This window comes from Ceratotherium simum, chromosome 2, assembly GCF_057802395.1.
Source record: "Ceratotherium simum simum isolate JZ-2026a chromosome 2, ASM5780239v1, whole genome shotgun sequence".
Lineage (NCBI taxonomy): Eukaryota > Metazoa > Chordata > Mammalia > Perissodactyla > Rhinocerotidae > Ceratotherium > Ceratotherium simum.
Genome location: NC_141901.1, coordinates 85,449,374 through 85,461,799, shown reverse-complemented (window position 1 = coordinate 85,461,799; position 12,426 = coordinate 85,449,374). Strand labels below are relative to the sequence as shown.

The 12,426-nt window shown below is 34.3% G+C and overlaps 1 protein-coding gene across 2 annotated transcripts in view; it reads right to left on the bottom strand.

The window, feature by feature from the left end:
* PIGK (phosphatidylinositol glycan anchor biosynthesis class K) overlaps nt 1-12,426 on the bottom strand; it is a 113,937-nt gene that overhangs the window by 72,772 nt on the left and 28,739 nt on the right. For both annotated transcript variants that reach the window (XM_004431515.3, XM_087448776.1), the window contains exons 4-8: nt 9,840-9,975; nt 7,992-8,103; nt 4,740-4,836; nt 2,504-2,621; nt 1,672-1,782 (exon numbers count right to left, since the gene is read on the bottom strand). In XM_004431515.3, coding sequence (XP_004431572.1) covers nt 1,672-1,782; nt 2,504-2,621; nt 4,740-4,836; nt 7,992-8,103; nt 9,840-9,975 — 574 coding nt within the window. The remainder of the gene's footprint in view (nt 1-1,671; nt 1,783-2,503; nt 2,622-4,739; nt 4,837-7,991; nt 8,104-9,839; nt 9,976-12,426) is intronic.

The window sequence follows — 12,426 nt, the reverse complement described above, 5'->3', positions numbered from 1 at the left end:
TCAGGGCTGATCTTCCTCCCAAAAAAAAAAAAACCACTAAACAGCAATTGTGAGCAAAAAAAACAAACAATAGTTCCCTCAGTCTTTCCTGTATGATTTCAATGGAAGAAGTATTCTCTTAAAAAATACACTAGACATTTAAAGTGTGAGTGCACATATTGTAAACTTTTGAGACAGCATGTCATGCATTACATAAAATATACAATGTATAGTCCAAAAATGGGAATAAACTCTAAAATTAAAGTAACTGGAACTGAGGTGACTATAATTTTCTTATAGTTAAAGTAGCAATATCACAAGTTTTGTTTTAATATTCAAATTCATATTGAGATTTAACAGGCATCAAAATATATAACCTCCAAAATGTAGTAAGTAGTTCTATGCTATCAAATTTGATAGCTTATACAGTGGTTTCAGAATTTTGCAGTAGAACTTCTTTAATAAGTAAAAATTTACCTAAAAAATTTCTATATAATAAAAGAGATCCATGCAAAGCTGCTTGGCTGAAGCGCTGGAGTCCATGCACTCAGCCTCCCCTTCATCCCAGAGCTGCACGAAGGCAGGGACAGTGTCTGCCTCTTTCACTAGGGTATATCCAGTGCCTGGCACTTAGCAAAAACTCAAGAAACATTTGTGAATGAATGAAGAAGGCATAAATTAATGGAAAAAAGAATGAAAGTCACTGATGCCCAGTAATTATCCAGTCTAGAATTGTTATTTCAAGCTTTTATTATGTCTACTTTCGATAGCAACTTCAAAGTAGATTTATTTAAAAAGATACAATCAGGGGGCCGGCCCGGTGGCACGGCGGTTGGGTGTGCGTGCTCCGCTGCGGTGGCCCAGGGTTCGCAGGTTCAGATCCCGGGCACACACCAACGCACCGCTTGTTAAGCCATGCTGTGGCGGCATCCCATGTAGGGGGCAGGAATATGGGCACAGATATTGGCCCAGGGCCAATCTTCCTCAAGAAAAAAGGGGAGGATTGGCATCGGATGTTAGCTCAGGGCTAGTCCTCCTCACAAAAAAAAAAATTAAAAATAAAAATAAAATAAAAAGATACAATCAGTGCAGAAAAGCCAGGAAAAAAAGTTGAACTAAATTCAACAAGCCACATCAAAACACCATACTAGAAGTTGTAGGGCACACAAAAATATGTAAGAGAAGGCTCCTCTCCTCCAAGAACTTCCCATTAAGTGAGAAAAACACTCTCACTCAATTAGTAAGTTCAAAAAAAAAGACAGACTATGATAAATGGCACAAAAGAGAAATAGAGCTCTGAAAAGCTTTATTTATCTTATGTAAATTCCAACAGGTAAGAATATGGGACAGCTTCCTGGAGGAGGCAGGATCTGACTTGACTCCCGAAGAATAGACAGAATTTCAATGGGTGAATCTAAAAAAACAGTGCATTTCTGGTAGGGAAAAGAGCATGAGCAAATGAATGAAGAAAATAGGAAAGTACCTCAAGGAATAGCAAGTCAACTGGGCTAAAGCTTTAGGCCTCTTGTACTAAAGAGAGAGATACTACTGTAAAGGGATATTCAAAGAGTTTAAAAGGCCACCATTCAATATATGAAACAGTATCCTAGGAGCACAGGGAATGACAGACTTGACTTAGCACGTTAAGATTAGCATACCTACGTGCTATAATTAAATCACGCAAATACTTACAAGGTCATTCATATTAGTTTGGCTAGCTGGATTAATCTCTTCCAAAAATTCCAAGACATAAAATGTGTATCTATCCATAAGGTGGACTCCAATTGCAGGATCAGGTTGATGCTATGAAAAGACAAAGCATATACAATGGCATATTATTCAGCCATAAAAAAGAACAATACCTTGCTATTTGCAATAACACGGATGGACCTTGAGGACATTACGCTAAGTGAAATAAGTCAGAGAAAGACAAATGCTGTATGATCTCACTTACACATGGAATCTAAAAAAAAAGTTCATAGATACAGAGAACAGATTGGTGGTTGCCAGAGGTGGGGAGTGGGCAAATGGATGAAGGAAGTCAAAGGTACAAATTTCCAGTTATAAAATAAATAAGTCATGGGGTATAATATATAGCATGGTGACTATAGCTGTATTGCATATTTGAAAGTTGCTAAGAGAGTAGATCTTAAAAGTTCTCTTCACAAGAAAAGAAATTTCTGTAACTAGGTACAGTGACAGATGTTAACTAGACTTATTGTGGTGATCATTTCACAATATACACAAATATCGAATCATTATGTTGTACACCTCAAACTAACATAATATTGTATGTCAATTATGCCTCAATAAAAATGAAAAAGCAGGGCAAAAAAAAATAAGTATATGTCTAATAGCATCACTATAACAAAATATTTTAAATGTAATCAAAATTTCCTACTAAGATGTTAAAAAGTCTAAGAATATGAAATAACAAATATATTCATAAAGCACATAAGTGATTTCAGAAATAGCTCAACAGCGCAAAGACAATGCAGTTTGCAAATGGGAAAAATGCACCTACCGAGAGTGAATCTTCTCCCACTTGGCTACTAGCTAAAGCCATTATGTTAGGAGAATAAAATCGCTCATACATGGACGCTCCTTGACAAGTATCAATAATAAAGAGTAGTTCATTGTAGCTGAAAGAAAAGTGGTAATATCTTTGACAAGAATCATGCTATTGAAAATACATTGACTAATATTTTTACAATACTTCTATAACATAAGATGTTGAAGTCATATCTTAGTCATTTCATTAGTTAAAAATTTGAGAGTTTTCAGTAGAATTCCCAATACGAATTTGATATTAGAAATATTAGGGAATAATCCTGTCCAGAGAAACCACCTCAACAGGGAGCAGTGGTTGTGCCACAAAGTAGCTGCCCCAACTCTTTTCCCTTCCCTTATCTATGTCACATGATTCAGAATCAAAATGAATATTCAACTCAACAAACACTTATTTGGCACCCACACTGTCCTAGAAACTGAGCTACATTCAGAAAAAACAATATGAGGTGGTCACCATACTCAAAGAGCTTAAAATCTAACTGGAAGACAGACACATAAGTGTATAACTATACTGGGATGTGATAAGTGTTACACATATTTATTGAGAGCCTGCAATGTGCCTGACACTAAGCTGGGGACACAGCAGTCCCTGCCCTCATAGAGCTTAGAGTCTAACAAAGCCAAAGTGCTCCAAGAGGAACAGAGGAAACTGTGAAGAAAGGCGGGTCACTGAAAGGTGTGGTCTGTTGTTTTATCTAACAAAGGAAGGAATCGCACACTCCAGCAGAGGAAAAAGCCTGTGCTAAGGCCCCTACAGGTGAAAAAGCATAAATGTTTGTGAAAAGGGGAATAGCACTGTGTAGCTAGGATTTAGAGTAAATTTGGGGGAATGAAGGGAAATCTGTTTCAAAAAGCTACAGTAGGGTCAATTTGTAAAGGATCCCATATGAAGTCTGGATCTTATTCTATAAGTTTGAGGAAGACACCAAAGGTTTTTTTTAAGAGAAAGAATCACTTAATCAGCTCCATATTTTAGAATGAGCTGGATAGCTGGTGAAAGTGAAAGTAGGGAGCAGATATGTTTTCGTAGGGGTTTCTCTCAGACACTGGATCTGGGTAAAGAGCTAACACTGCACCTAGAAAAGAAAGCATAGAATCTTGACCCACAATATCCAAGCAGGTGGTAGAAGGCACCATTAATATGACACATTTATTCTGAGACAAAATCTGCAGAGGCCCCAGAGGATCAGAAACATCCAACGTTATGAGAGAGAGTACAGGTAAGAGAGTAAGCTCTTGGGATCAGACCATTTGGGCGCGAATCCTAGCGCTGGCGCTGACTAGCTGTGTAAAGTTTGACAAGTTACTTAATCCATCTGTGCCTCAATTTACTCATTTGTAAAAATGGGAATAATAACTGTATCTACTTCATGGAGCTGTCATTAAAATTAAATGAGACAATACCTGTAAAACACAGCGCCCAGCACCCAGTAGGCATTCAATAAAGGTAAGCTATGAATAAGATAAAACCAGTACCTAGCAAAAGCTTCCTCCTCAACACTTCCATACATTCTGCTTATGCTTATAATTCAATATTTATAACATTTAACTTGTGTACATATTTCTCTTTTCCACTAGATTTTAAACACTTTGAAGGCAAAATAAGCATCATATTCCCCTCTGGGCCATCTGTTTAGAAGGTAACCCATAAGTGTTTATTGAAGGTAATCAATTTAAAGGCAGTTCTATTGCTACTTTAAATTCACTTAAGTTCATATGACAACTTGCAACTAAAGGGGTGCTTACCATGGATGACTAACAATATAACATCCTTAATGTGAGTTGTTACAAATTTTATACTAATTGTAATTTTAGCATTTTTTTCCACAAAAATACATAATGTTTTGCTATCACATGGAGGGCCAGAGAATGTGCAAAAAGTAAGAACAGGTACAAGCTGGAAAATAAATATATGTTTACAATCCCCCTAAATAATGGGGAACAAAGAGGATGCAAAATAACAAGAGATATCATATGAAAATGTTAACTTTTTTTCAAGCTTTTTAATAACCTTAAGTTTTTCTTTTAAAAATAACTCAGTTCAGTAGAAATAACAAACACAAATCTCAAAGATTAGAAGAAATGATTAAAATAAGTTAAAATCTTCTAAAATAAGATCTACAAATCTACTAACCACGGAAAAGTTAGGTACTAATTTATCTTATGAAAAGTTGTCATTTGCTAATTACCGTCTTTTCTGCCACATTTGTTCAAAAGCATCTGCAAGTTCTATGTTGGTAATTTCTTCAGAATCTTGAAATTTCAAGAAACCATTTCCACCATGTCCTTGTAGGAAGAGTTAAAAAGATCAAATAGACACATTTTTTTAATGCAAACTGCATATATCTGGATATAAACATTTACTTTATTCATGGCAATATTTTAATATCATTTGTTATTTTATACTCTAAAATATAAAGTACTGTGAAAACAAATAAATTTAATTTTCTATTATACCAATTAAAAAGAGAATAATGATAGATTGCCTTAAAAATAGTAGATATAATATCTTTAAGAGTTTTTCTATCATTCAATTCTAGAAAAGCACATTTATACTTTTTTACTGGCCCCATTGTTATGTCAGAAATGAGTTTCGATACATAAAAACTTCTCAAGTACCAGGCAAACATTTGTGGTAAGAAAGGAGTGAAAGACCCTAGTCCCTTGGTGTGCTAGTACCACTCACAGTGTACACCTGGAATGCTATACTACCAGGAAGTACAGTTCTCACCTAAAAATCGATGTTTTTACTACCATCAACCAGCATCCTGTGAGAGCTGACCAGAAGATTGTGATATTTAGAATGCATGATAGAGCCAGTCTGTCTGGATTCAAATGCTAGCTTTGCCACTTAATGACTGTATTATCTTAGGCAAATAACAATCTTTCTATGCCTCTTCAGTTTCTTCAGCTGTAAAGTGAGAAATGTATCAGAGACCATCATTAGCATGCTTATTTAGCTCCTTCGTGCAAATTTTTAGAAGGTACCTCCCACTGGGCGCCAAAGTAGAAAAATCTGTCTACTTCAGTGCCCCTCTGAATATATACAGTCCTGTGAGCTCAAAAGCGGTTAGTGGCTACGTCTTTGTGAGGGGGAAAAAAAAAACTTCAGGGGCTGGCCCGGTGGCATGGCAGTTAAGTTCACGTGCTCCACTTCGGCGGCCCAGGGTTCACCAGGTCGGATCCTGGGGACGGACCTACACACTGCTCATCAAGCCATGCTGAGGCCGCATCCCACATAGCACAACTAGAAGGATGTACAACTATGACATACAACTATCTACTGGGGTTTTGGGGAGAAAAAAGGGGAAAAAGGGAGGAAGATTGGCAACAGATGTTAGCTCAGGGCTAATCTTCCTCAAAAAAAAAAAAAAACTTCTCCCTCCCATTAGACACAACTCTATGACAGGGCATACAGCTTAGTAAGTGTAAACATATATTAGATTCAGGTCCCACTCACCCCCTCTAGCCAGACACTTATGTGCAGTGCACAAGCCACACAACCATATGACAACCCTGAATATCAGCACCTAAATCTTCAGGTTGCTGTGAGGATGAAAGGAATTAATAAACACAATGCTTTAGAAAATTGCCTGATGTATAGAAAGCCACAATAAATATTAGCTATTATCATATTATCATAGTTATCAGCCCTCCTATTGTCTTACATGAGTTGGCAAACTTTTTCTACAAAGGGCCAAGTAGTAAATGTCTTAGGCTTGTGGGCTGTATGGTCTCTGTTGCAACTACTGGCCTCTGTCCTTGTGGTGTAAAAGTAGCCACCATAGACAATACATAAAACAAACGGATGCAATTGTGTTCTAATAAAACTTTATTTCCAAAATAGGCTCCTTCCATGGGCCATAGTTTACCAAATACTATCTTAGACTACTGGAATTTCTTCCATACCTGGAGTTATCCTGAAAGAGTACCAACAGACTCAGAAAAAAAATGTAAAACCTTTAGTTTAGTACATCAAATAAAGCTAAGCCACAAGACTGCACTTCATCTCATTTGCCACAAAAGCTCGAAAATTTCTTATAAACTAAAACGAAAATTTTCCTGACTTCATTAATTCTGCTGAATTAATTTATAAAGTTTATAAATTGATTGAATTTTAAAAGCTGTAATAAATGCAACATGATAGATAAAGAATAGTAAACCACTAAGTAGGGGTCAGTAATTGTCCTGCTATGTGACATCTAAGAATCAGTCTGCACCCTTTTTATCTTCAGCTGAATGGAACGCCCTGTGAAAAAACTTTTCAGTATCGCTTGATTTACATTCATAATTACTGAATACTACTACACGACAGTGATACAAAAATGAAAAATACACTAGCAATGACATCTTAGAATTCAAAATCTAATGAAGGCAACAAACATCCAAACAAGAAAGTAACAAGAAGTTAAATGCTAAGATAGAAACTACAGATTAATACAGGAGTGCAAAGACTAGAGCTCACACCAGCCAAGGAGATGAGAAGTGTCGTAGGCAATTATAAAATATATTATTCACACCAGGACACTGCTAAGGGAGGAAGGAGGTGCTATTAATAATTGCACTGGGACAACAGGTGTAAACTAGGACTGTCCCAGGCAATTGGAGACACAGGTCACCTTAAACTTAGGAAAATCACTAAAGGAAGTGACTCCTGAGCTAAGACTAAAAAGATGGGGAACAACCAGGTAGGCAAAGTAAACTGAGAAGACATCAGTACGCAAAGGCAACAGCTTAAGCAAAGGTTTGGAGGACTGAAACAGTCAAATGCTTGGAAAGGAATTAGAAAAACTGTAAGAACAAAAATTAAATAAATAATAATATATATTATGTATATAAGTAAATAAATAATATAACTAAATTATATTATGGAGGACTTTATCTCCAATATTCCTCAAAGTAACAGAAAATAGACTACTGCAGCTCATATCTGGGGAGTATATTTAAAATGCAGTTTCCTGAGTCCCACCCTGAACCAAAACTAAATCAGAATTTTAGGAAAAGGCCCAAGTACCTGCATTCAGGTAATCCTTGTGCACACTAAAATTTGAAACTCCATCAACGGGAAACCATTGTCAAGTTTTAAGCAGAGGAGGGACAGATTTGCAAATTTTATGAAATACTTTACTAGGATGATGAACAGGAGATGTTTAAAACGGAAGGCAAAGAGGCTATATAGCAGGATACTCAGTAACAGGTCATAGCTTTACCAGGGTAACAGTAAAAATAGAGATAAGAAACTACGGGACAGCACAAAATGTCATACTGTTTTCCACTATCATTTCAAGTTGTTATATATCATGAGAAAATGAGAAGTATATAACAAATAAACTATTTTCACCAAAAATCACTTAAGGTGTTTAAATTTCTTTCCATGCAGATATCTTTTTGAAAAGAGTCACAATATATTCTACTAGTAAATATCTAAATTCTGAAATTACCTGTCATATAAATAAGAATATTGCTCCTATCATCAGAAAGAAGACGTTTTGACCGAGGAGTACTAGGTGGGATCCTCCCAGTTAATACCCGTAAAAAATTCTCCACAGTTACCTAGAAAAAAAATGAGAAATCAGATGAAATAGAACTTGGGGAAACCTGATAATTTTTTTTTACTTTCAAAAACATTCCTTCTTCTTTCTCTATGTATTACTCAGCATAAACTCAAAATAAAACACAAAGAGAAATATAACTCAATTAAAATATATTAACTTACCTATATACCTCAAAGTAACTGTGCTTCATTTTAAAAAAATACTAAAAACTAATAAATAAAAACTATCTTGGGGAAAAATAAGTTAATTTTAAATTTAAAACTTTAAATTCTATGAAAGTACTGCCAAAAACTTAAAAATTATTAATCTGTCTTCATAGGCAATTCTTTGGGAAGATATTAAATATAGAAACTTATAAATAAATTCAGTTACTTTATAACTATTGCAGTTAATCTGTGCAACCACTTAGTCAATTCTAGATTAACCATGAAAGACAGGTCCATAATAAATCATAAAAATAAAACCGTAAGGATAGGTCCATAAATAATCCCCAAATTATGTACTTTTGATTTTTTTTAGTGCATTTGTTACTTAAATTTCACTAGGGGTATCCTTAACATGTAAAAATTCGCTTTAAACCAGATTTCCCAAGCTGGAATTTCTGGACTTCTGGGATTCTTTGAAAGAATATTTAAAGTCATGGGGAGTACAATGCTAATTTAAAGTTATATTATACAGATTTAAATTTAAAAAGCAGAAAATCTATTCTTGTTTGACTTTTCTCTAGGTCATAGGAATGTAAATGTGTGTGTGTGTGTGTGTGTGTGTGTGTGTGTGTCTGTGTATCTGTGTATCTGTGTGCACAAGCTGTTTGGTTTACATTTTTCCCAGAAGACAACAAAATGCTAAGTGTTTCAATAGGACTTCTTGTTGGCTAACAACAAAGGAAAATTTTTGGTCTACATTTTATGATGACTAAATAAACACGTAAAAAGTCCAACATTCATACACATTTAACCATTGAACAAACATTTTTGAGTGCCTTCAAAAGGCGATAGGTACTTGCTAGGTATAAGATACAGGCCATGTCCTCAAGGAGCTTACAGCCTGGGAGGAGACAGCTATGCTTTTAAAATTGCTTCAAAACAGGTCTGGGAACACAGGAAATTGTGTCTTAATTTGGTAGGCTTGGTAAAAGGGGAAGGATTATCGAGGAAGACTTCATCAAGAAAGACTTCAAATTTTAAACATATTCACAATATATTAAATTTAAAATGCAGTTTCAAAGGGAGAAAATATAGTATAATGTCATTTTTTTCAAATTTAAATTTTTATTTTTAATCATATATGCATAAAAACACTGGAAGCATAGTGGTTACCTCTAAGTAATGGAAATACCGGTGAGTTTTTTGTTAGTGATTTTAATTTTTCCACAATTAATATATTTACTAAAAACATGATACTTGAAATTTTAGACCAAATAGGAAAAACAAATAATATATTTACTGTAGAAGAAAGTTGATACATAAAACCTCAATAAAACACTCTAATATAGAAGCCAAGATAAAGTTGTTCCATCCTAGATACATACATGAAATGTTCATGTTGTGAAAGTTTTACTCATGTATTGTTTCCTTAATATAAACTCCAGAGACAGAATTATATCAAGGCTTCAGTGACAATTATGCACAAAGTTTTAAAAAAAAAAGAATAAGACTATTTCATTCTACCACTATTTTAGAGCTTAAAAGTAACAACTACATCTCAAAAATGTTGCTAAATTAAATAATTTACCTCATAACTTCTATAATCCACTTCCACATCATCTCCATACACATTTAGTTCCATATTCTTGTGACTGAACACTGTAGCTGGTTTGGGATTTCTAGGGTTGCATGCCATATCATCTGCAAGCATCAGAACGATGTGACTAGAAAAAAAAATCCAGTAAATATACTATTTAAATAAAACCAAAAAGTTAAAAACACATATATTTTATTTATATCATGTGACAATTATGTTCATTCTTTTCTTCATTAAAAATAACTCAAAATTATTATTGAGTACACAGTTAAAAGAGCTTTCTTAATAATTTTTTTAATATCCTTATGTAGTATAAGTTTTAAAGTAGAAAAATTAGAGCAATCTGGCATGAACCTATCTGCAGAAATTGAAGTTACTAACATAAATTTTTTTCCCAACAGAACATATTTTATGCCACATAGCAAAGGGAAGTTGAAGGAACTACACTGTCCTCCCAGAACATTTTTTAAAAATTTAATATTTGATATTCTCAAGACTTACAGATTCCATGTTAAACTATGATATTCCAAAGAATGTAACTTTCGGAACCCCAAATGCTTAAGTATGAAAACATGCAATCCATCAGCAAGTGCAATCAGTGTACCACAGAACACATCTCCAATCCACCACTCTTTACTGGCTCCACTCCATCTCCCATCATCTCTTGACTAGATGCTGGAATAACTGCCTACCTGGCTCCCTGCTTCCACTCTCACCCTCTCACAGTTCATTCTCCGTATAGCTACCAGAGTGATCTTCCTTAAATAAGTTGAATCATTAAACTTTCGCCCTTAAAACCCACCAAGGACTCCCCATTATAATCAGAGAAAATTCAAACTCCTTACATGGTCTAAAAGGTTCAATTAATGTGGTCTCTGTCTAGCTCTCTAACTTCAGTTCCTACCACCCACGTTTACTATGCTCCTTCAACATGGGCCTTCTTCCTGTTCCAGGATATGCCAAGCCTTTCCCACCTCAGGGGCTACTGACCAAATTTAGGCTTCTCTCCTCCCAAATCTTTGTATCATTCCAATCTCAGCTAAAGTACTCTATTCTCATTACATGCTTTATTTTCTATAGGGCGTTTATGAATCTGAAATCCCTGTCATCTCCCACCATCACCTTCATTAGAATATAAGCTCTCTGAGGGCAGGAGCTTTATTTTCCTGTTCACCTCTGAATCATTCAGGCTTAGTATTAGAGTCAGGCATATAGTAGATATTCAATAAATGTTCATTGAGTGAATGAAACATTTTCAATTTTGCATATATTTTCTTCGAGAGAAAGTTACAAAATCTCTCTTAAATATTTCTCATCTTGATCTTACCATTAAAACTGGTAAACATAAATCAGGCAATTCTTTATTCTACCATATACTGGAGCTTCCCAATCATAAGGGAAAAATTAACGTGGCATAATGAGTTTGGCAGGAGACAGCAAGAAGAAAATGTTCTGCTGCATATGTTCCAAATACATTAAAGTTCAAAACTGAAACATTGTGATTTTTCTTGAAAATTGGCTACATTTCTATTTTGAAAGGGTTCCAACACTACCACATTCAAAGATCAGATCTTCAGCTGTTACTGATTCATACTCACAGAACGATGAAAGTTATTTCTCTTAAAATGGAAAATAGATCTTCTTTTTAACAACTTAAGATGATTAACTTACATTAAGTTATTATTGATCTTATCTTTTTTTTGTTATAAGCCACTGTTAAACAAGACTAAACTGACTCCCAAATCTCAACATAAAAATAAGAATATTCCTTTAGGCCATGTTTCTGGTTTAAGGTGAATTTCACTCTATGAAATTAAATGATTATTTAATATCTATACAATTTCAATATCATAAATAAGTAGTAATTTCAGCTTAAAATTTTAAATTCAATCAACATTTTTCCTACAGATAATTTTTAGCCTGAATATAAGTACTAAAACCCTTGGTTAACATAATCAATATATCATAAAAACATCATTTTATTTGTGGATAATAAATGAAAAATACGTCAGGAAACAGACTAGGTTTCAAAGATTTAGAAGTCCAACTACATATTCTAATTCACTGTTTATGAAACTTAAGAAATGTTCAGAACTCTCTTATAGAGAAAAAAAATTATCACTTGGTCTAAGTATTAAATTATTTGTATAATGATACTTAAATATACACATGAAAGTAAACTCCTTAGGCTTATAGTTCTTATAAAACTATAAAAGAAAGACAAAATTATAAATTAAATTCCAATACAACTACCAAACCAATAATACTCTAAAAACATTAATTCTGTTTGAAGGATGATGTTATTTTGCTAAAACCAAATGATGTCTGTTGTATTTAACAGGAGAAAGAGATTAACTTCAGGCCTGGTTCCATACTTCATTTTTTTCCTATATTTTGACATCCACACTACATTATAATTTGATGATACAGAAAATGTCTGTTCACAAAAGCATGTTGTACAAAATGCAAGACATAACTTCCAGGCTCTGTTTACCGTTCAGGATAATCAGATCTTCTATTTAGCTAAACCTTTGTCAGTAAACATCCTTTGAACACCAGTTACTTCGAGATCTAACTT